The sequence below is a fragment of the Colias croceus genome, chromosome 16 (genome assembly GCF_905220415.1).
Source record: "Colias croceus chromosome 16, ilColCroc2.1".
NCBI classification, from domain to species: Eukaryota; Metazoa; Arthropoda; class Insecta; order Lepidoptera; family Pieridae; genus Colias; species Colias croceus.
In genome coordinates this window covers 3,506,926-3,533,262 of record NC_059552.1, presented here as the reverse complement: position 1 = coordinate 3,533,262, position 26,337 = coordinate 3,506,926, and the positions used below count along the sequence as shown (strand labels likewise).

The 26,337-nt window shown below is 31.9% G+C and overlaps 2 protein-coding genes across 2 annotated transcripts in view; both read left to right on the top strand.

Annotated features, from left to right (window-relative positions):
- The window catches only part of LOC123698410 (gonadotropin-releasing hormone receptor), a 47,980-nt gene that overhangs the window by 5,104 nt on the left and 16,539 nt on the right, over positions 1-26,337 (top strand). The gene's annotated exons all lie outside the window — the stretch shown is intronic.
- On the top strand, positions 19,340-20,200 carry LOC123698703. Its single transcript, XM_045645453.1, has one exon. The coding sequence runs from the start codon at positions 19,340-19,342 to the stop codon at positions 20,198-20,200; it is 861 nt and encodes a 286-aa protein (XP_045501409.1).

Here is a 26,337-nt window from a genome sequence, read left to right as displayed (position 1 = left end):
TGTACCTCAACAAATAAAAAACGATACAAAATGATTCTATGTAACGAGTTAGACAATAATTTAAAATAAAATATTCAAATATAAATGCCTTTTTCGAATATTTTTTACACAAAAACAATCATCACCAGTCATTATCTCCATTATACTTCCCACATATAAAAAACTCGTTTTAGTAATTTGTTCGTTTAAATATAAATTTTATGATGTTAAACGGTTATGACATGAATACATCAGAGAATCATAAATCTCTTATATCTTCTTTGTTTTTTTACTACTTATATATTATTATCTAACTAATAACAGTTTTTATTGAGTATATTTTTATAGTATGAAACTAATTAAATGTTAATTGAATAAAATAAATACGAATGAATAGAAACTATCTGATTTCGATGCGGGATTTGAACCCGCATCTCGCAATGTGTACAACTGCATTACGACAATGCCTTTATAACTTTTGATAACATTTTTTAATTTATTTAACAAATTATTTCATTATAAAAATATTAATGACATTGTATCTCAATATCGAAATTGAGAATAGCTATGATATATATGTAAAAAAGAGCGTTGGCACATGTGTCAGAAGTGAAACTTCTTTGACAAGAATCAAAGATATTTAAAAAATAGTCGCTTTACTCCATGACGAGACGGCAATGCCATCACGAGACCTTGAAATTTTACTCTCAACGCGCCTAGGAATTTCACCTGAACAATACAAAAGTATTATAACAAATTTAAATACAAAGATATTTGCATTACTAGATGAACAACTGTTCAAACAATGACATGGACGTGACGAAAATTTTCAGTATTATCCAGTGAAATTTATTACATATATCTTTAAATATATACAGTAGGCTTCCCAAGATTACTGGGCTTTAAGGCTCGTTCGGTTAGAAATCCTGAACACGATTAGAGTTCACGGGATTGCATTCAAAGCAAACATGATTAATGACTTTCTATTGGAAAGTAGCAACCTTATATTGAATCTATTATAGAGGTGTATTTTTCTCTATATAAAGCATATATTAACCACAAAATGTAAGGGAATATATAAAATTTCTAGAACTATATTATATTTAATAAACTAGGTTTCCGCCCGCAGAGAAAAACCCGCATAGTTCCCGTTCCTAAGGGATTTTCGTATTAAAAGTTATCTATCTTTTATTCTGGATTTTCAGCTACCTACATAAAAAAATTTCATTGTAATCGGTTCAGTAGTTTTTACGTGAAAAGAAAACAACCACCCGCGACTTATCCCGCTTTAATAATTTATAATTATACTTAAAGCTTCCTCTTGAATCACTCTATCTATAGAAAAATCAAATCAAAATCCCTTGCGCAGTTTTCAAGATTTAAGCATACAAAGGGTCACAGGGACATAGAACTGTGAGGCGATTGTTTTAAATTTTGGATTGTTCTTTATATTTTTTTATAATCAGAAATTATGATTTAAAACTAAGCTAGTGATGATTAGTTTTTATATTTAAGTAATATGCACTTTTTTGTTCCTTATTCTTTAAAATAAACTTATTCATTAAACGGTAAAGAAAATAGTATCAACGTATATTAATTATCGGTTATTGATTGCAAAAAATCTCACGTTCGAATCTTACACAAATAGCTACTTGATTTAATAACATGATGAATATCATATTGATTAAACAATAAATCCGTGGCTTCATACTTAAATGGGAAAATTTTGACGTGTAACGGTGTATTTACATTAAACGAGCGAATGCTTATTCTAACCCCACTATATCAAATTATTTTAGTGTAAAGGCGTAGGGCATTCTTTCGTTGTTCTTAGTGCGTTCGTAAAGATTCTATGTAATGTTCTAATACTGAACAACACTGAATACGAGTTTTCGTTTACACTAAAAGATCACGAAAGAATGCTCTTGCTCTAGCTCTATGTTCGTTTGATGTAAATGCACCGTAATAGTGTTTCGTAACCTTGATATTCTTTGATTAGTTATTTAAAACAAGTTATGGGCTATAAATTAGCAATACAAAACTTTAAATTGACTAATCTTAAAAAATATTAGCCAACTTATATTATTATGATTGTTGTAATTTCCACGGTTTTTTTCTCTATTTTAATATCTATAAGTACCTATATTAAAAAAATTTTGAAGTATTCATTAAACATGAAAACAAAAGGTTTGTGAACTTTGTGTATATCTGATTGTTTGAAACGTTTATAACAATTTAAATATAATATGAGATAAATTGTGCATACTATTGAATATTATAATGTAAGGTCTTCGTCTTCTGAAAAGGAAATGATAAGAGGATTGTGGATGCTCAGAACTTCAGTGTAAACATTTGACACTATAATACTGTAAAAGCTAATTATTAAAATGTAAGTAGTTTTTGGTCAAAATAATGATGAATTAGTTTAAAATATTAAAATGTTATTTTGAATTCGCGTCATATTTTTTTCTAATGGTGTTAAGTAGGTAGAACATATTCGTTGTCAACGTTAAGATTAATATATACTTTAAATTTTTAATATAAAATGCTTGATAAAGGCTCTTAACTACTATAAGATTTTATAAAAGTTCTTAAGTGTAAAATATCGGATAATTGCCTATTCCAATAACATAAATAGGTAACAAAGTAGCACTTAGGGTAATAGAAAATTGTATAGAAAATTCTGTAGTTGATCGTGAATTGAGTTTTCATGTAGATTTTAAATAGAATTTGAAAATAAAAGAAGCTTTAAAAGCTAGACGTGAGTTGAATATTTTAAAATGTACGCGTTTCAATCTTCTCGACCAATATTATCTTATTGACTTCCCGAAGTAGTTTTGAGATTCGTTCAAATATTTTGACCTTTAACATTGTTAATAATCCACGCTGCAATTAATTTGAAAAAAGCAAATTATAAGTTTCATCACGAAGCTAAAACAATGCTCAATTAATTTTTGTTTTTGCTATAAAAGTTCACTAGTGGAATATTTTTAAATTGTTTGTGAATTCCATAGATTGCTTTTCATAGAGGAAAACGTAAAGATACATTTTATCTGCTGTGTGTATTTTTAGAAACATAATTAAGGTATTATATAGTTACTGAAAATACAAATAAATATCAAATTCAAATCTTAATAATAGAGATATGTATTTCTTGATAATGAAGTACCTGCCTTATACACAATCTTTTATATATTATTATCTTTAGCGGTGTCCCCCGGTTTTATCCGCATTGCTCCGGTCCTATTGGTCTTAGCGTGATGACTCCTTCAATAAATAGGCTATCTTAAATTGAAAGAATTTTTCAAAGCAGGAGTAAGACGATGAAGATGCTATTAAGATTAGCGCGTCCAAGCAAACAAACAAGCTCAGTTTTTTAATATTAGTACAGATACTAAAACACACACACATTGTTTTTATTTTGTCGTTAAATATAATAAAATCTAAATAATTCATCATTCTGTTAGCGTAACGTTGACATGTAATTAATCATAATGCTATTATGGTAATTCTCAGTTATTAAAGGTTTACTTTGTGGAAATCCTCAACTAATATTATAAATGCGAAAGTTTGAGATTGTTAAACAAACCACTGGATGTTTTTGATATATATAATTAAATTATCGGCGAATACCAAGAGCTAAAAGCTTCACTTTAAATATGTATTTGGTTTAATAATGTATTGATGTCAAGTGAATGCTTTAGAAAATAGTTACCCCCAGTTTCGCTCGAGTTGAATATCGATAAAAATATTAATGGATAGAAAATATATAGGTACCATAGCGTACCTACGTTAATCGGTAAAGATTTTGCTTTGTAGAGTTAAAAGGATTTCTTAAAATCTATCTACTAGTTTTTCGAGTTAAAGTTTGTTATCAAAGAAACAAGTGCTTTCTCTATATAATATTAAACCATAAGTTATTATACTGATACAAATGCTTTCTTCGTGTTACTTTGTGACGAATAAATATATTATGGATTGATATATTTTACAGTTTCACCGTTATAATATGATATCCATATCTGTACCAAGAAACTTTACGTTGTTAAATGTAAAGGTTGCGCTCTCAAATCATTTTCTGACCTTTAAATATTGTTCTTTCATTCTACCAGTTCTCAATGGAAATAAACGAGCATGATATGAATGTTTTTTTTTTTTATTCTTAGAGTAATAGAAATTGCCGTGTGGTGCCGGTTTAAGAATAGCACCTCCCCATCTCTTCCCGTGGGTGTCGTAAGAGGCGACTAAGGGATACCTAACCGGGACGGGCAGCAGCGTTCCGAGACTTAACTCGACATTAACATCCACTGCGCTCGCCAACCCGCCTGCCAAGCGTGGCGAGTATGGCATCATACCCCTCATGATGAGTACACCCTCAACCAGGCCCCTAGTACCCGGCAGCCCCGCTATTCCTGGCTACGGTAGCGGCCATGGTAACGGCGGGGCAAGGGGTGCTAAGAATCACCGGATGAGATCCGGCTACCACTCCCGACGACCCCTGGCCCTGGTAACATATAATGCACGCACTTTGAGGACGGATGAAAAGATTGTTGAGCTGGAAGAGGAATTGAGCAAATTACGATGGGATGTCATAGGGTTATCTGAAGTCCGAAGACAGGGGGAGGACACGGTAACCTTGACGTCCGGAAATTTGTTCTTCTACCGGGAGGGCGACCAACAGTCCCAAGGTGGAATCGGGTTTATCGTTCACAAATCTCTCGTCAACAACATCGTAAGCATCGAGAGTGTGTCGAGCAGGGTAGCGTGCCTTATACTCAGAATATCTAAAAAATATTCGTTGAAGGTCATACAGGTTTACGCACCGACCTCTTCTCACTCCGATGAAGAAGTGGAAGTTATGTATGAGGACGTAAGTAGAGCCATACATACCTCGAAAACCCACTTCAATGTTGTGATGGGAGATTTCAACGCAAAGTTGGGTAAGAGAGGCGATGATGAGTTGAGAGTGGGGCAATTTGGATTTGGGCAGCGCAACCCGAGGGGCCAGAGACTAGCTGACTTTCTGGAGAAGGAAGGCCTTTTTATGATGAACTCCTTCTTCCAGAAACCGACCCACAGGAAGTGGACCTGGCTCAGCCCCGACGGGAAGACAAAAAATGAGATAGACTTCATTATGACCACGAAAAGACAAATATTTAAAGATGTCTCCGTGATTCATAGGGTGAAAACCGGAAGCGATCACCGAATGGTACGAGGCATCTTGAATATTAATGTCAAACGTGAAAGATCACGTCTGATGAAGTCTACGCTCCGTCCTTCTCATGCGCAAATCCAAAACCCCGAGAGCTTTCAACTCGAACTCCAAAATCGCTTCGCTTGCCTCGACAGTAGCGTTTCTGTGGACGAACTAAATAACAGGCTGGTAGATACTATCCGCGCGGTTGGGTCACACTTTAAGACTCAGCGTAAAATAAGACCGCAAAAACTCTCAGACCAAACTCTCAAACTTATGGCAGACCGGCGCTCTATGCCACTGCACACATCTGAAGATGCTAAGTCATATAGGCAGCTCAATAGACAGATATCGAAATCTCTGCGACACGACATACGCTCCTTTAATACTGCAAGTATTGAGGAAGCGATTAAGCGAAACCAAGGCTCGAAAGTGTTTGCAAGAGATATGTCTATTGGGCAGAGCCAGCTGACAAAGCTGAAAACAGATCGTGGTGTAGTGGTGTCGGCCAAGTCAGAGGTATTGGGAGAGGTCGAGAGATTCTACCGGCAGCTTTACACCTCAGTTGCCAAGCCTGTTTCTAGTCCGGCGAAAGACCCAAGAGCCCGACTAACCCGACATTTCACCGAAGATATCCCGGACATCAGCCTGTACGAGATTAGGATGGCTCTGAAACAGCTTAAGAACAACAAGGCGCCGGGTGAGGATGGAATCACCTCTGAGCTTCTGAGAGCGGGTGGAAAACCAATCCTCAGAATGCTCCAGAGGCTATTTAATTCCGTCCTACTCGAGGGCACAACGCCTGAAGCATGGAGCAGGAGTGTGGTCGTTCTATTCTTCAAGAAGGGAGACAAGACCCTACTGAAGAACTACAGACCGATATCACTTCTGAGTCATGTTTATAAGCTGTTTTCAAGGGTTATCACGAATCGTCTCGAACGCAGGTTAGATGACTTCCAGCCTCCCGAACAAGCCGGTTTCCGTAAAGGCTTTAGCACCATAGACCACATCCATACGCTGCGGCAAATTATACAGAAAACCGAGGAGTATAATTTGCCATTATGCTTAGCGTTTGTGGACTATGAAAAAGCCTTCGATTCGATCGAGACCTGGGCCGTATTAAGGTCTCTTCAGCGGTGCCGCATTGACTATCGGTATATCGAAGTATTGAGAAATTTGTACGAACACGCCACCATGTCAGTCCGAGTACAAGAACAGTGTACAGGGGCGATTCCTTTGCAGCGCGGTGTCAGACAAGGAGACGTGATATCACCAAAACTTTTTACCGCTGCACTGGAAGATGCCTTTAAACTCCTAGAATGGAAAGGACTTGGCATCAATATCAATGGCGAGTACATCTCTCATCTTCGATTTGCCGACGACATCGTAGTCATGGCAGAATCCCTGGAAGACCTTAATGCAATGCTCGATGACCTCTACAGAGTTTCACAACAAGTGGGCCTTAGCATGAACATGGACAAGACGAAAATCATGTCAAATGTCCATGTAGTGCCCACTCCGGTCTCTGTTGGAAACTCTATTCTCGAAGTTGTTGACGAATATGTCTACCTCGGACAAACCGTCAAATTAGGCAGGTCCAACTTCGAGAAAGAGGTCACTCGTCGAATCCGACTCGGATGGGCAGCGTTCGGGAAGTTACATAACATCTTTTCATCCAAAATCCCTCAGTGCCTGAAGACAAAAGTCTTCGAGCAATGTGTGTTGCCGGTGATGACATACGGTACAGAAACGTGGTCTCTAACCCTGGGCCTTGTGCACAAACTCAGCGTCGCTCAACGTGCTATGGAAAGGGCTATGCTCGGAGTTTCCCTACGAGATCGAATCAGAAATGAGGAGATCCGTAGGAGAACCGGTGTCACCGACATAGCTCGCCGGATTAGCACGCTGAAGTGGCAATGGGCTGGGCACATAGCCCGCAGAACCGATGGCCGTTGGGGCAGAAAGGTTCTCGAATGGAGGCCACGTACTGGACGACGAAGCGTGGGACGACCACCCACAAGATGGACAGACGACCTCGTCCGAGTGGCAGGGAGCCGCTGGATGCAGGCCGCCGGTGACCGGGCGTGGTGGAAAACCCTGAGGGAGGCCTTTGTCCAGCAGTGGACGTCCCACGGCTGACACGAACGAACGAACGAATAGAAATTTTATTTTTAAAATTCTTTAGATGTTGTAGCTTCTGTGGACAATTTACTTCTGCTGAATATGTACAGGTATTAAAAGAGCAGTCCCTTTTTGACGGACCGGTTGGCTTGGTTGGTAGTGACCCTGCCTTCCAAGCCAGAGGTCGTGGGTTCGATTCCCACCCGGGGCAAATATTTGAGTGATGAACTTAGATGTTTGCTCTGTGTCTGGGTGTTAATTATCTGTATAAGTATTATTTAAAATTACATATTATGTATGTTTATCAGCCATCTGGTTTCCATAACACAAGCGAAAGCTTAGTATGGGTTATTTGTAAGGCTTGGGTTGGGTTATTTATAATGGGTCAGATTAATTCCTTCTTTCCAGCTATATTTTACTAAATCGTGATTTTAATAATATAAATCGACCCAAGGCTCTACACTCATACGGTAATCATTGTATCGAAGGGGTTAAGGCCAATTGCTATAGTTAGATATCTAATACGAATCAACAAAATGTTTATATTTTGTTGATTCGTATTAGATATCTAACTTTTTTTTATGTTAGGGATTAAGTTAAAATTTATGGCATGGAAAAAATTCCCATGTTAGGGATTAAGTTAAAATTTATGGCATGGAAAAAATTCCCAAAGTGTCTTAAATTTACATAACATTAATACAGTTTTTGTCTCGAAGAATTTTCTTCGATATGAACCAAAACTATGTTTTACCGATTACCGTTATTACCTACCGTTTTCTCTCGCACTCGCACTTTATAAATACGACGGCTTTTCAGAAAAACGTGACCAAAATCATTAGCAGATCCCTATTGAATCTTCCAAATACTTGGAGATAAAAGCCTAAAACTGTATAAATATAACTAAATATAAACGATGTAATAAAAACAAGTAATTTTTCGGTTTATTAAGTTTTTTCAGTTGCGTGTCCGTAAAGCACTTTAGTTATTACAGAGGGTACTAAAAATAAACGCGATCTAAAATGTTACATAAGTAACATATCAGAATTCTATTACGTAATTCATGGAATAGAAGATATTTTATACTAGCTGTGCCCCGCGGTTTAACCCACATTTCTTCGCTCCTGTTAGTCTAAGCGTGATGATAGCCTTTAGCCTTCTTCGATGAATGGGCTATCTAACACCGAAATATTTTTTCAAATCGGACCAGTAGTTCCCGAGATTAGCGCGTTCAAACAAACTCTTCAGCTTTATAATATTAGTATAGATAGAAGATAAAGAGTTATATAGGTATCTACTAGGTAAAAATCACTTCTTCGGTATTCTAAAAATAGTTTGCATTATTAGGTTATTTCTAAATATATAGCAACACGGAAACTGCAAATATCTATAATTATTCAAAAATCTAGAGAAGCATTCACTCAGATAAATGCCAAAACTGTTCCACTAATTGGACGCGGCTTTATCTGTTTGAAGCAGTAATGATTAAACCTTTCAATATAACTAAGAACAAATATTATTTCATTCAAACAGAGCGTTTATAGGCTATTCGAAGGCGTAAACACCCAGTGTAAACGGTACATAATGTGCCTTGAATAAACGTTTTGTTTTGAATCTGCGCTGTCTGGATTAAATCATGTATTGTACCAAAATAAATTGTAAACATGTAAACACTGCATTGTTTGCAGTATCTTTAGATGCATAGAAATACGTTGGCGTTTACGTCTAACTTTATGTTAAATTTATTTGCGAAAATTAGGTAATTCTACTGTTTTTATGTTAAATTTATTTACGGAAATGTTTTAAGTATTTTGGCTGTTGTGTATAATGACATCTGTATTGAGGATGATGTAACGAATTTGTATTGAAATTCGGATAGCAATTAGGTGCGCCTTATCCGAATATGAATATTTTACAAGTGTTTTGTAAGATTTTTGATAAAGGCACATAAAGTAGGCGCGAAGCTTTTAAAACAAGCGATAAATAATTTTTCAATCTAATCGCTCGTTGTAATTCAGTTCGTCTAATCCGGGATAAAAAATATACCTACATTTATATAACTAAGGCTGGTTTCAGAGCTTGACCGACCGTCAGTGCGTACCGTCGGTCCTGACGATACGCAGCAACAATTGTATGACTATGACACTAATGCGCATGACAATACGCGTGCGTATGGTCGGTCTAGCTATGAACGGTTTTATGAATTTCCATACATATGACAAGCGCGACTGACGTACGCACTGATGGTCGGTCAAGCTCTGCAACCAGCGTAAGGAATAGTTTCTTTCTACTAAAAATTACGAAAAATTGAGCAACGTTTGATTTTATCTGTTACAAACACAAATATATTATTTTCTCCTCGTAATACAATATAAATGTATAAATTAAAAGTGGCTCCAGGACAGCATTAAAAATTGGCAATCTGCACTTTCTCCATCAAGATTACAAAGTGTTCAACACATGACATGACATAATCAATTAAATACATTATTATGCATTAACAGTGAACATACAGTGAATGACAACACTTGTGAATAAATTGAAGTCAAATGTTAATGTGTGGTTTAAGCGTTTTCTTGCATTAGTAATGACTTAAACTCATTAACAGGATACTTATTAGAATACCGCATTAAATTAAAATAATTATATCCTCGTAATACATTACGATAATCTTTCTCTTAAGGGCCAAAAAATAAATGCTTTAAACACGGAAACACGGTGCAAATTTTTTTATGTAATAAATTTTTTAATGAAAAAAATACCATCGTAAATGGCTTTGAAAAAATTCCGATCATAATATTAATATCAATATTCTTTGAAAAAATTCAAGTAGAGGCTGAGCTTAGCGCGTTCGTACAAACATAAAAAGAAACAAAATATTCTGACTGAATTGTGGTCTTGTTAGTCTTGTCAATGGTGATTTATCAGTTTGTCAGGTAGGCAAGTTTCTAAGTTTCAAAGTTATTGGATTAATAGAAACTACAAAGGTTGGACAGTGGGTTTCAACGGTCGGATCGGTTTGTTAACACGCAAAAAGTTAAGCTCTATTAGCATTAAGGTTCAATCTATACTATTGCATAATATAATAATATTGTAAAGCAGAAAAGTTTATTTGTTTGTTTGAACCCGCTAATATCGAAGGCCTATTTATCGAGGAAGGCTATGTATATAGGGTATATTATATAATCTCGCTAAGACCAACAGGAGCGGAGCAATGCGGGCAAAACCGCGGAGCACAGCTAGTAGCTGATATAACAAATGTGTTTGTCTTTTACAATAATTCATACAAGAAAGAAAAGCTTTATTTTTAGTGTCTATATTTTTCTTTTAACACTTAAACTTAATAGTAGCAGAAGTTCGATTTAGAGTTGGATTTTAGGTTTTAAAACATGAATACGATAAAGCAAGGGGGTTCAAATCCTTTTGTATTTCTTGAAAATTTTCAATTATTTCATTGAAGTAAACTTATATAAAGCTTACAAATATGAATACGTGACAGTTATTATGGTGGCTAGATTTGTGTTAATACTTTCTCACAACTTGAATAGTAGTTATATAATAGTTAATTCCATTTAAAATTTGGTAACATTTTTGGGTCAAGTCTATTGCCGCTGAATTGAAGCTTTAATTCCTTTAAAATTCTTCAAAGTGAATAAGGTCACGTTTGCATAATAAATCTGTACACTCAACTTATTTCCTGCTTTTCTAAAATGCAATTTTGAATTCGCTTAGCACTGCTGACGCGTTGTCACGCTTTTCTTGAGACAGGATAAAATGGTGAGAACGCCTTATAATTTGCTGTTACACTTCTGTTGTGTTTTTTTTAAATTAAAAAAAAAACATTTTAATTATCTTCAAAATATAGTTAAAAAATAACAGTCAGAAATACTGTTCCCCAAAAACAACAATACACATAATATGACAGGGATTTTAATAAGCACATATTTTGAGCCCGCTGAGAGAGTTATCTTCTTAGATTTTACGTCCATAAAAATACTAATTGTTAATTTTAGCTTGACATGTATGTGTATCTGTGTGGCATTATAGCTACCAAACGGGTGAACAGATTTTGTTTATGCTTTTTGTTATAAAGATGATTTAATCGAGAGTGTTGTTATCTATGTTTTATGAAAATATGTGCAGCCGTTTTAAGCTCTTTTCCCAGATGATGTAATAGACGATTTTTATTATTTTAATTTATTATTATTGAACACAATGTCAAGTGTAAAATTTAATTAAGAGTAGCAAGAATAACAATGTAGGTAATAAAATAGTACTTTGTTAATTACGTAAGTTTTTCCTCGGAATTGTACTATATTATCATTTATGCACAATCATTCCAATAAAGAAACAAATAAATAGCTCAGTATTGCAAGATATTATGTTTGAAAGGCGCTAATTAAAGAACATGGTAATATACATTTATCTATACTAATATTATAAAGCTGAAGAGTTTGTTTGTTTGAACGCGCTAATCTCGGGAACTACTGGTCTGATTTGAAAAATTATTTCAGTGTTAGATAGCCCATTTATCGAGGAAGGTTATAGGCTATATATCATCACGCTACGACTAACAGGAGTGGAGCCACGGGGGTGAAACCGCGCGGAGCAGCTAGTCTGTAATAAATATATCTAATACTTGATTATGAGCTATTTCAAACGATTATGTATCATAATACTAAAAATAATAGCCTTTTATTACTTTAATCGTTTTAGAAATTAGAAAGGAATCTATTTAAATGTTCATAACATTGCAAGTTTTGATATATTAGTTTGATGTATCATGGATATAATTTTTATTAATATCCCTAATATTAATATTATATAGATAGAGAAGATTTGCGTTTTTGTTTTTTGTTGGAATTTAACTTAAAAACTAACAAAAATTCTTTAATTTCTTGACATTTAACTGCTTCTAGCTATTTAATATGTATATTCAAATTCAAATTCAAATTCAAATTATATTTATTTGCAAGAATGTAGTTACAAATTATAGATGTTTTCATTACAATATTATGTGGCTAATACATTCTACCCATTTATTGGGTGTGCAAATATTAAAAAAGAAAGTTGATTAGTTTAATTATTTAAATGTACACACAATTCAATTTTCACAATTACGCGAACGCACTACGATTTACACGATTATATCACTACACACTTCACTTATCACACACAATTCAGTTTACACTACTTCAAAGTCATAAATTCTTCAATGTCATAAAATTGTTTTACCATTAACCAGTTCGTCAGTTTATTTTTGAAAAGATTTACTGGTAGTTCCTTGAAATTGTCCGGTATTTTATTATATATTTTAATAGCCATAAATGTTACACTGTTTTTAGCTTTGTTGATTCTACACGTTGGGAAATGTAATTTGTTTTGGTATCTTGTCAACATATGCGAATTTACTTCTCCTTTCTTCTTAAAGTATTCCGGGTGATATTTTACAAATAAACATACTTCTCTTATGTACATGCAAGTTAAAGTAAGGATCCGTAATTTACTAAACAGAGGTCTACAACTGTCTCTTTGGTTCAAACCGCACAGAGCTCTGATACATTTTTTTTGTGAGACAAATACCTTCCGCACATCACAAGATTGTCCCCAAAGAATGATTCCATATGAAAGTACAGAGGAAACGTAGGCATGATAAGCATTTATTGCTGCATTCATAGAAACAGTATCTCTTAGACGCCGTAATACGTAAACGAAACGATTAATTCTGTCACAAACGTAATCAATGTGTTTGTTCCATTTTAGACCTTCATCCAACAAAACACCCAAGAATTTATGATGATCTACTTGTTCTATTACTTGGTTATCACACTTTATATTTAGGTTTATTTTGGAGCAATTCTTAGTATAAAATTGAATTATTTTTGTTTTTAATAAGTTAATTTTAAGATTGTTGTCTTCTAACCATTTTACAATATTTTTAACTGCTTCATTTATATCTCTCTCGTACGTTTCCTTTTCAGTACATTTAACAATTAGGGTAGTGTCGTCTGCGAATAAAACTGATTTGTGTTTCACTGATTTCGGTAGGTCATTAATATACAAGAGAAATAAAAACGGGCCGAGCACACTTCCTTGTGGTACACCTGATCTATTAGTTTTTTTCACTGATCTATATACGTTTCTTGATTGATTTACTATTTGTTGTACTTCCACATACTGATCTCTATCCTTTAAATAACTAGCAATCCATTCTTTGGCAATTCCTCTTATACCATATTTATCTAACTTAAGCAAGAGTAATTCATGGTCTACAAAATCAAATGCCTTGCTCATATCTAAAAATATAGCGCTTACGGGTTTTTTTTCGATGAAGGCTTGAATTATTTCTTTCACCATATCAAAGCATGCTAATGAAGTGGAACTATTTTTCCTAAATCCAAACTGTTCTTTACATAAGATCTTGTTTCTATCAATATAATTTCTAATTCTTTCTAAGATTACTTTTTCAAATATTTTAGATATCACTGGTATTAACGCTATCGGTCTGTAATTTTTAATATCTTTTGGATCGTCTTTTTTAAATAATGGTTTTATCACTGATGTTTTTAGCGCGTGTGGAAAAGTTCCCTGTTCCATCGATAAATTTACAAGAAAAGACAACGGTTCGCAAATATGGTTACTGCAGGATTTTAATATTTTTGTACTTATTCCATCTGTTCCTACTGAATTAGTGTTATTAAGTGATTTTATTATTTTACAAATTTCGATACTGTTTGTAGGTGTTAAGAAAATAGTATTGCAACTTTCTGTAGTCAAAGTCTTTTTTATGGCATTTACATCAAAATTAAATTTCGTTTGATTTGTGATGTCAATAAAAAAATTATTAAACTGTTCGCAAATTTCATTCATTGAGTTGTATATTTTATTATTAACTACAATCTCTTCAATTTCTGTAATATTAGTTTCGTCATTAATATTATTAGATATCATTTGCCATAAAGCTTTGTTCTTATTTTTTGCCAATTTAATAAATTTTTCACTTTGAATTTGTTTTGACTTAAGAATGCACCTTTTTAGTATATTTTTATATTTCACATAATGATTCCAACTATGAGTATACATTTTTTTAATATATATATTTTTAAGATAAAGTTGTCGCTTTCTTATACAACATTTCTTCAATCCTTTTGTTATCCAGTTAAGATTAGATTTTCCTGTACTTCTCGTTATCTTAATAATAGGAAAACAGAGATCATAAAACAGTTTGAATAACTCATAAAAAGCATTAAAGCATTCATTTAAATTATTAAATTCATGTGTTTCGGAGAAGCTTAATGATGACATACATTCACAAAATTTACGAATATTCTCATTACAGTAGTCTCTTTTTGTCTCAAACCAGGATACGTTTGTTTTGCGCTTTGTCATACTAACTTTTAATATCTGTGCCGTTTCATGGTCTGACAAACCGAGGTGTAGTACTTCTGTGTTCACATTTCTTTTTATATTTGTTGCTATTTGGTCTATGCATGCATTTTTCCTAGTAGGTGTTTTTATTAAGCATTCAATATTAAAGTTCTGTAGTAAAGTAATGAGTTCATCTGAAAACTTAGTCTTTTTAAGAATATCAATATTCCAATCTCCACATAATATTATTTTTTTATTTTTAAATCCAATCCTTTGTAATATATCCTGAAGATTTCCTATAAAAATATTTATGTTTTGACTAGGGATTCTATATATACAAATTATCACTGTATTTAAGTGCTTTAATTCTATACCACAACATTCAAATAATAAATTGCAACCATAATCCCTTATAAAGTCTAGATTGGTGCATGGAATGTCATGCTTAACCAAAATACATGTTCCACCTCTTCTTTGTTTACGAGAAAATGATGATATTAATTTATATCCTGGTAATTTAAGTAACTGTTCATTTCCTTTTTTAATAAACGTTTCACATAAACATATTACGTCAATGTTGTGTGATTTATCTAGTTGTGATATTGCCAAATGGGTCATTATACAAAAATGGGGTAACTCAATGTCACCAGCCAATTTATACAAAGTCTTATTATATTTTAATCAAATAACAATCTATTTTAAAACAATAAAGCGTCCTTTATTTGGTCACTCACTTTCACTTCTTTATTTAAAATACAAATTGATAAAAAAACAAAATTAATACTTAAATAATCAGTACTTTGGCATGTCACAACTCCGAAAACCAACAATCAAGTGACTATTTTATAAACATTATCATTGATTAGAGAAAACTTACTAATTCAGGACAATCTTTGATATACATAGTATTATATAGTATAACTTTCATAACGAAATGTTTTACATTTTATTTAAAAAATAAAAATAAACTTTGTCATCGTTTTTATTGGTCAGTCCGTTGTGTGTTTTTTAAATTTGAAATTCTCGCTAAATATCACCAAATCGAGGTCAAATCCCTGTCTAAATATTAATGTTGGTAATGAAGTTACTTGTGCATCCCATATTTTGATGGCCGTCATAACTGTACCAGCGCTAGGGTTGTGTTTGTCCTCTAAATTCGTGCTGCGCCAGTCAACATTTCAGTCCTATGGTGAGTCGTTATTTTATTGTTAAACTGATTTTTATTTTCATTCATACATGGTTAAGTATGATTTGTAAAAATATAGTTTGTTGATATTAGAAATAAGGCAAAAAAACATAATTTGTGATTATAATCTCATATTAAGTCCCTTTTTATCAATCCGCTGGCATCAGTCCTATGTCAGATATCGCGCCAGTGGACTGACGCGATCCCATAGTACTGATGATTCTATCGTTTTTGAGAACTTTAATCTTGATTGCTATTGGTATAAGCATTTCTATTTGATATTTCAGTTTAAAACATCATGCGCCACGCTAAAAGAAACTGAATTTGACTAGGGAAGAAACATTTAAAAAGAGTAGCAAAGAAAAGAATTATTGAAACAAACTACTAATAATTTTATTTAAAAGATCTTATTTTATTTTAATTATTGATTTTGATGCTTTCAGGGCATAGCTTGTTATATGTATTTATTAGATAAATACGTAAACGTTTAATATTGTGAAGTAAAATTACCTCAAAATAACATAAAAGTTAATTATTTTAATAACATTATAAAAATGTCAAAAGGCTCTTATGAAAACTCAGATGAGACTTTCATTCAAGCCTTTGGTTAAAAACCATGAACCATTTTATGAAAATTAGTACTTTTAACATAAATAATGTTAGATTTTTAGGGCTCCGAACCTCAAAAGGAAAAAACAGAACCCTTATAGGATCACTTTGTTGTCCGTTTGTCTGTTAAGACGTTTTTTTGAAGCTCGTGGAGGTATCAATCTGAAATTTATATTGAATACTCAACATTAAGAACCCTTGGGGCTGTAAAAAAATGAAACTTATAACGCAACGCAATTAAAAGATACCTACATCCGTGAATACTGCAAATTTCCGCAAAATTAAATATTCGCAAGGGAATAAAAAAAAAACACAGGATGCTTGCCGTGTATACAGTCTTAAAATATGGTAAAAAGCAACGTCTTATAACACAAATAAAGGAAAAATTGCTAAAAGTGTAAATTTTAAGTTACAAACATAATAAAAAATAGGTTTGTTAGGAGTCCAACTCGCACTTGGCCGTTTTTTTGTTTCTATTGTTTGTGAATTACTTGAAATATTAAGTAAAACTAAGTCAAAGTGGTAAGTTAAGTAAGAGAGTAAGAATATTTACATTGCGTTAAATGTCAGAAGGTTGTTTTGAAAATTGAGACATTATTTTTTCCTAGTATCACAATATATTATAAATTATCATTTTTAAATGTAACTAAGTGATTTTAATACTTAAAAGACATGTGCTATTAATAAAACTGAGAGATTTGTAGTAATTTTCATTGAATTTCTTTAAGAATATTACAAAATTGTGTTTTTATCAGTACTATGTTAGCCTTGTCAGTCCCCTGGAGGCCAAATCCAGAAAATTTAAAATATCTCACAATCTACTTAAAAAAGTGGCTGGCCCGATTTGGAACAATATATTCATTAGATTAGCTATCACATACACCCTAATTTGTAATAATCTGATATAAAAAATATAGTAAACAAAATATCCTTAAAAGTTACCCCATTTTTGTATAATCACCCAAATATAGTTCTTCTGACTTATTAATAGCTCCGGCTATATTTTGATGTAAAATTGTCAAAAATTGTGTTTTAATAGATACGAAAAAATTTTGAATTTGATGGAGTATTTTTATTTTTCAATATTAAATTACTATTTGGTATGTCCTCATTTAACTGGTTCGGTTTTAGAGTATGTAAAACATTTTTTGACCTCTTAAAATAATAGGGAATAGTTCCTTTTTTTACTGGATAGGAATTGTTTTGATTATTTTGGAATGTATTGCATTTTTTTGCAGAAGCAAGCCTTTTTTTAATATTTTTGGGATTTAAAAATGTATTTGCATATTCTAAGCTGTCAATTTCCATATTTAATTTCTTTGTTAAATTTTCAATATAATTAAGTCTGGAATTATAAAATGTATAATCTTCATCAATATCAATATATGTACAATTTGTATGTCCTCTTAAAAAAAGTTTCATTTTTGTATTAAGAAATTTCTCATTCAAGTAACGGTTATATTTTACATTTAATATAAATATTTTATTATTTTTTAATTTTCCCAATAATTTTAGTAAATTTGAAATTAGAATATATGGATTTTTGTCATTGGAACCTAAGCCCAATATTAATATATCTTCATTATTTACAGATTGTATCAAACTTTCACAGCTGTTTAAAATTTCACTTGAAGAAGCATGCGGTTTTGTCAAGCCAAATATTTCATAACAGTCGTTCCACTTATTTTTCCGTTTTTCCAGCATACTTATAGACAAATTTCTAACGCGTTCATCACCCATAATTATAATTTTACGTTTTATTACCTTTGTGCTGACATCTGTTATGGTTTGTTGACAATTGGTAATTTTATTTTTGTCGGTACCGTCACATTCCTTATTTAATATTAGTGGCTTAGTTATGTTATAGTTTAAAGTATTTTTATCCAAACCCATATCAGTAGTAAAGCTATGAGAATTGTGTTTTTGTTGTAAGTTAATTAATGTTTTTTGCTTGATTTTAGGATAAGTGTTGTGAATAAATATATTTTCGTTGTAGTATTTTAAAGGTGAGTGCCGTGGTGTTTTAAAACTTATATTCATTATTGTCTGTTTTATAGGCGTTTTATTCGAGATACCTGTTAATGTTTTATCCGATTTAGTATTTAAAATTATACTTATCAAATTCTGTACTTTTTTCTCACTTTTGTGTAATGTTTGTCTAAGATTATAACATTGTTTTGTTAGGTTATAGATAGATTCTTGTGCGGATATTAATTCGGTTTGTAATTTGCTTATTTCTTGATTCTCATTGAACACTATTGAGGTATTTGGAGTAGATATATGTTGACTTGTCTTTGTAGATAAATCCGTGTAACTTGAACTGGATAAACTTAAAAAAGAATCATTTAATATTTCTTGTAGATTTGATTCAGACCTTTGTTTAGGGAGTGTTTTCTTTCTGATAGTTATATTATCCATTTTATAAGTTCAAATAAAGTCGTACAATGTATATTTAAACCGTTACATAGGTACTTAATGTGTGACTAAATATTATAATTGTTGGTCAGCTGTTCTTTGTTTAATGACACCTAAATGTCAATTTTATAAGTTAAAATCTGTAATAATTGTGTTTTACTTACGTTTTGTTTCCGATACTTTACTTACGTTTTGTTTCCGATACTTTACTTACTACTTATTAGGTTTAAATATAGTTACTGTCTCCAACTTTCTTTGTTCCAAATTTGACGTAACGGTCGTTGTATGTGATGGTTTTTTGAATTCCGTATTTCCACGTAAATCGCAGGTTGTTGACGAAGATAACATTAATCGCACTTATTTATTGATTACTTGTTAATTTGAACACACTTTTTTATTAACTTTTGTACTTTTAATAATTTTAAATTGTAAAATTACCTCCTATAAGATTCTTAGCGCCTAGTATTAATATGGATAAACAAGACAAATCTTTGTCGGAAACTAATATTCCCGATCAACTTGTGCGCACTCCACCGACATATTTTGTTACACAACGTAATAAACGGGGCAGAGAACTTGACTGCGAGCACGATTTTGACTCTTTTCGAAACGAAATAAAGGCTATGTTGGTGCAGCAACAAACGGAAATTAGTAAGATTCATAATACTCTCGTAGAAATTAAAACTACAAATTCTAACATAGAAAGCTCTATGTCGTTCCTAGCGTCTCAGAATGAAGAGTTAAAGCAAAAAATTGAACAGTTAGAGGTGCAATCTAAAAAAGATAGAAATTATATTACCATTCTAGAGGACAAAATTGAGGACATGCAACGAGAAACACGTAAGACGAACATCGAAATTAAAAATGTACCTAAAAATATGAAAGAAACTAAGGAAGACTTATTGAATATGGTTTTATGCTTATCAAAGAACACAGGTTGTAATATCGATAGGAACGATATCAAGGATATATATAGAATTCAGAGTAAACGAGACATAAATAAAACTCCTGTTGTTGCTGAGCTTTCGTCTACCATTAAAAAAACTGAACTCTTAAGAATGGTGAAACAATTTAATATAAAAAATAGGGAAAAACTATGTGCAAAACACTTAGGATTTAGAACTGAAGAATACTCCCCGGTATACGTCAGTGAGCAATTGACAGCTAAAGCTGCCCGTTTGTACTTTCTTGCGCGGGATCTAAGTAAGTCAAAGGATTATAAGTTCTGTTGGACTGCATTTGGAAGAATATATGTAAGAAAAACTGATAATTCACCTATATTAATTATAAAAAATGAATCTAAAATACAAACTCTCATGCAAGATAAATGACTATATAAAAAGCCTAAATACTATATTTTTTGTTTATTTAACTTCTATTTATATTGTATAAACTATTGTTATAAGTCAGTATTAACGTTAAACAATTATTATTTCACTATTTTTACTCTTATTACATGTAAAGAGAACAGAACAATTTTCATTAGTACTAAACTTAATCTAATACAAAAACTCAACCCATATATTGTCAACATACTATCTCACTATATATTTGTAATGGACCATATTACACTTTCCACTTCAATTTATACATACACTAAAAATGCACTCCTTACACTATTAAAATATATTAATAATTATATAAAACTTAAAAATGTAATGCATACTTTAAATGAATTTAAACATTTTATTATGGAGTATGGATAGTTCACTTAATACTTTACATGAATTAGATAATATAAATATTGCGGAATCTCAGGAATGTACTACCCACGATTTTATAACTTTGTATAAAATACAAAAATCTGATCTTACCATAGTATGTCAAAATATTCGTAGTATTTATAAAAATTTGGAAGACTTTAAATTGAATCTTGTACAACTACAAATCTTGCCTGACTTTATTATTCTTAGTGAGTGCTGGCTGGACAGCAACAAATCTTTACCTATATTAAATAACTATACTTCATATAATACGAGCCAACACATAAACCACTGTGATGGTGTAACAGCATATGTAAAAAATATCCATTCGGTAAATGTAAAAGAAATTAATATCTCACAGGCATCTTGTATACAAATCAGTTTTAAGGAATTTATTTTGATCGGAATCTATCGGTCGCCGTCTAATATTAATGCTGAAATTTTTATTAATTCATTGAGTCTTCACTTAGAATCCATAAAAAATTGCAAACAAATTATTTTGACTGGAGACATAAATATTAACTTAATTCACAAAGATAATGAAAGTTTTCATGATAAAACAAATCGACTTAGATATTTAAATATGTTGTCAACACATGGTTTACTTCCGGGACACATAATACCCACGAGAGATAAGAACTGTCTCGACCATTTTATGTTGAAAATTGATCCTAAAAATAAAGCTTCTATTGCGGTGATAAAAACAAGTACCTCGGATCATTATACAATTTTTCTAAAATTAAAAAAAATATCTAATAAATTAAAATGTAAAAACAAATATAAAAGTTCATTGGATTATGACAATGCATTAAAAAGCCTTCAAAATTCTAACATTAATGATTTATTTTTATGTGTTGATGCTAATACTTTGGCTCAAAAATTAATAAATTTAATACAAAAACATATAATTGACAATACTTTGGTAAAAATTATTCCGAATGTGCAACGTATTATAAAACCGTGGATGACTCAAGGGGTACTACGATGTATTCGCAATAGAAATTATTTACAAATAAAGCTACGATCTGACCCACAAAATCAGGTATTGCAAATCACATACAGACGTTATAGGAATTATTGTACTAGTCTCATTAAAAAGCTAAAGCGTAGATATGAACAAGAACAAATAGCTAATGCTGCCGGAAACCCTAAGATGCTCTGGAGAACCATAAATAACATCACACAACGGAAGACATTGCATGACAAAAATGTTGAGCTACTATCTATACAGACAACCCCTCGTAAATGTGTTAACCTCGTCAATGATTTCTTTGCCAATGTTGGAAAATCACTTGCAGAGGAGATTCTATCCCGCCCAAGTTATAGTACTAATTCGGCCACATATTTGACCTCGAGTTCCCATGGTTCATCTTTTGTTTTGTTAGAGGCAGATGATGATGAGGTTAAATCTGTGTTAATGAGTCTTAAAACAGATAGCGCACCAGGTTACGATAATATCACTACTAAATTTTTAAAGCAGGCCGGGGAAATAATTGTGCCTATAATGACTCATCTGATAAACCTCTGCTTTGCAACAGGAGTCTTTCCGGACGCTCTGAAATTGGCCTTAATAACGCCTGTGCACAAGGGTGGGAATAAAGACGATCCCAATAATTACAGACCTATCTCAGTCCTCCCAGTAATGGCAAAAATTCTAGAGAAATTATTAAATAACCGTTTAACTTCTTACCTACAAAAATTTAATTTACTATCTCACTCGCAATTTGGTTTTAGGCATGGTATAAGCACTGAAGACGCTGTTACAGCTCTGACGTCTGTAATAGTTAATCAAGTAGATGTAGGAAACAAATGTTTAACTGTATTTCTAGATATAAAAAAAGCATTTGATAGTGTCTCTATCCCCATCCTTGTGCAGAAGCTGGAGCAAATCGGTATACGAGGTACTGCTTTAAACCTATTTCAGAGTTATCTCACTGATCGTAGACAAAGGGTCAAGATAGCAGAGCATTGTAGTGACGATTCTAAGGTATATTATGGTGTTCCGCAGGGGAGTGTATTGGGACCCACCCTATTTTTGCTTTACGTAAATTCATTGTGCGATATGTCTTTGACAAATGGATGTGTGTTTTCTTATGCGGACGATACAGCTGTTGTATTTTGTGGAAGAGATTGGGAAGAAGTACAAAATAGTGCTGAAATTGGTCTAGCTAAAATCGCACACTGGTTAGAAATGCATCTCTTGACTCTTAATATAGATAAAACTAACTATATCTGCTTTACAAATTATAGTAGAAATCAACCTTATATTAATATAAAAATTCATTCTTGCCCTAACCTTAATACATTAAATTGTTCATGTCACCAAATCAATAAAGTATCTAGCACAAAATATCTTGGAGTAATCATAGACGAACGTTTGTCGTGGCATCTCCATCTAGAACTCCTCATGACAAGGACTAGAAAGTTTATATGGTTCTTCAAGACTTTAAGACATGTTGCAACGACAGATTTGCTGAAAATTGTATATGTGTCACTTGTTCAATCGGTGCTAACATATTGTATTACCGTATGGGGAGGGGCTACCAAAACAAAATTCCTAGATCTAGAGAGGGCACAAAGATCTTTACTTAAGGTTATCCATTTTAAACCTTATAGATTTCCGACTCAAGAATTATATTCGGTGTGTGATGTTCTTACAGTTCGTAAGCTGTACATATTAAATATTGTTCTGAAACAACACAAGAGTTTAAAATATGATCCTAACCTTGATAATAGAAGGAGGAAAACATGTGTGGTTCCCAACGTATATGTTAAAACCGCATATGCTCGAAGACAAAAGGCTAAACAATCTTCTTGCCTATATAACTTAATAAATAAAGCATTAAATATATATCCAAAAACAGCGAAGGAGTGTAAATTACAACTCATAAAGTGGTTAAAATATAAAAACTATGAGGATATAGAGGAATTATTAAAATTAAATTAAATATTTTTTTAAATAAAGCAACATATATAATATATACTTACACATTACACACACACGCACACACACACACATACACAAAGATACACACCTGTTCTGTTCCATAAAGTATATCTGAATAGTTTTTACATACCCATTTATCTTTATATCACTTTTTACTTTATTAAGGAAATGTTATTCGTGTAACAATAAATGGTAATGTACTCTAGGAAGAGCGAGATATTCTACCACAAGCTTATAAATGCTTAAAAGGATGTCTCAATGACTGATATAATTATTGTAAACATATTTGTTAACGAATAAATATTTTTGATTTTTTTTTTTTTTTTTAAAAAACTCGAGAGCTGATGTTACGCATGGCACTAGCGCCACCTGTCGTATATGTATATTGTATAATAATAATTTATAATAAATTTATGCCATATTTCTGTGATTAATTCCAAGACGTAACTTGCTTACGTTGCAAGAAAGCTAATAAACGAAATAAAGATGGAACATAACTCATACTCACATGTCGTTTACTTATTAAACATGTTACACAGTCTGTCACCCTTTGGCCTATATTTTTATTTCTATCGTGATATTATGACAATGTATATTATTGTCCTTTCTATATTAATACTAATATAATATTCTAAATCCTAAAGAAACTCTGTGTCTGTCTCTTCTTGACGCCTCAACCACTAAACTGATTTGGATGACATTTATTTATTTATTTATATACTCTTTATTGCACACACAAAGTTTGACAAAATCAGGATATTATACTAAGCAATTGGCGGCTTTATTGAAGAATACATACTTACTTACATTTAGTACAAAGAAAGCTCAGAAAAGATATAGGATAGGTGTTATATCGGATATCGTACGGGAACGGGAACTATGCGGTTTCTTCTTTAACTGAAGCCACGGCGGAAAGCTATTGTATATGTATAATAATTAAAAATTGCAGTAGTTAATAGTTAATGTTCTATAGTAAAATAAATAGATATTATATTTGTACAATGTATGATCATACATTTTAAATTTTGTCCTCGTTCGTTGTTGTTAAAATTGCTTCCTTTTGAGTATGGAAACTATTTCGCTTTCCTTAACGGAAGAATATAGACAAATTTAATAAAGTTCAGTGAGACAGGGAGTCAGTGTTGAAATCAAATACTACCGACGAAACATGCATTCTTGGTATAATAATGGATTTAAAAGAAGCATACACGTGTGCTTTCTTATACTAGGGAATATTTTAAAAGAATATATTTATGTAATAACGAATATACTGAGTATAGTATTAAGATTTGGTGCTCTATTTAAAATACTACTGTTTTAATGCTATTTTTTTCTTTTGTTTATTTATCTTCGTTCTTACACAACAGCATAATATAATGTTCTGATTTTCATTTCTCATTTTGCTTGTAAAAAATAAAACTTTGTATTAAAATCTCAAAGCATTTTTTAAGCGTTGGTGAATATGTTATTATTATTACGGTGGACTGATTTCTTTGTATTTTGATAATAAAATGTAAAGAAAACTCTACAAATTCTATGAAAAATGTACTCCCATTAACATAACATTCCACCATTGTATGCAAACATGAGGAAAAGAAAATATATTATTGTAAACAAAATAAAGGGGTTAAGAGGGTAAAAAGGAAAGGGTCGAACGCGAGACCAACACTCCATTAAACATACTTATATTGCTTTTTCAAAATAAATTGTATGTTTAAAAAACCTACCATAATTATTCACTCTTACAATTAACCTAACCTTAGAAACATTATTATTACATTATATATTACTAGACTATATACTTACTCTTTTCTATGAGGCGCTTTTTTACATGAAAAATAATATACTAACTGAACTACTTTTTAAGATTAAATGGTGATTACTTACTATGTATTTTCATAATTATTAAGAGTCTAGACGGTATTCTATTATATCCTAACTAATTGATAATTGTTCAATTTCTGAAAACTTTTTGACGATGTTAAAATAACTTATACCAAAGTTCAAAGCTCATTAGTTATACACTTAGCCTTTTGGAAGTAAAGATGTTAAAAATGTTGGTGGATTTAAGTTTCCCTCTAAAAATATTTTAATTAGAGTAAAGGAGAGTTTTATAATAAAATATGGTATTTACTACTAGGTACTAACTAGGTTCTTTACATTATATATGTGTTGTGTAATTACATTTTCAGCATTAAGTATTTTATTTCGTACGTACAATGACATCGTTAATTTTTTACAATCATTTTAATAGATATATGGAATCAAACCTAATAAAAATAAGTGACACTAAATGATTAACAAATAAAATATCCAACCATTTTGTAAAGTACAGTTTTTATTAACTTTAAACATATTATTGTCCATCATTATAATAACATGTTCCATTATATTAATCTGGGAAATTAAGACCTATAATATTATATAATCATCTATCTTTATTTTATTTATTTGACAGCAGATAACATGGAAAAGGATATCATATCACTATTGGGCCAGTATTAATTGACCCAATTGTCAAACGTCAATAAGCACTTTACAATAATAGCAGTTTAATTGGCTTTATATATTAATATACTCAACTATTACTAATTGAACATCAAAAATGTAACGCTCAAAATGTATCCAATCCATATTAATATTATAAATGCGAAAGTAACTCTGTCTGTCTGTCTGTTACTCAATCACGCCTAAACTAGGTACTGAACCAATTTGTATGGAGATATTTTGATACCCGAGAAAGGACATAGGCTACCTTTTATTGCGAAATATGTACCACGGGCGAAGCCGGGGCGGACTACTAGTTCTCTACCAAACA

What these genes read in the sequence shown, in the direction of transcription:
- LOC123698703 (XM_045645453.1), top strand. Translation starts at nt 19,340, where the DNA reads ATGGATAAACAAGACAAATCTTTGTCGGAAACTAATATTCCCGATCAA.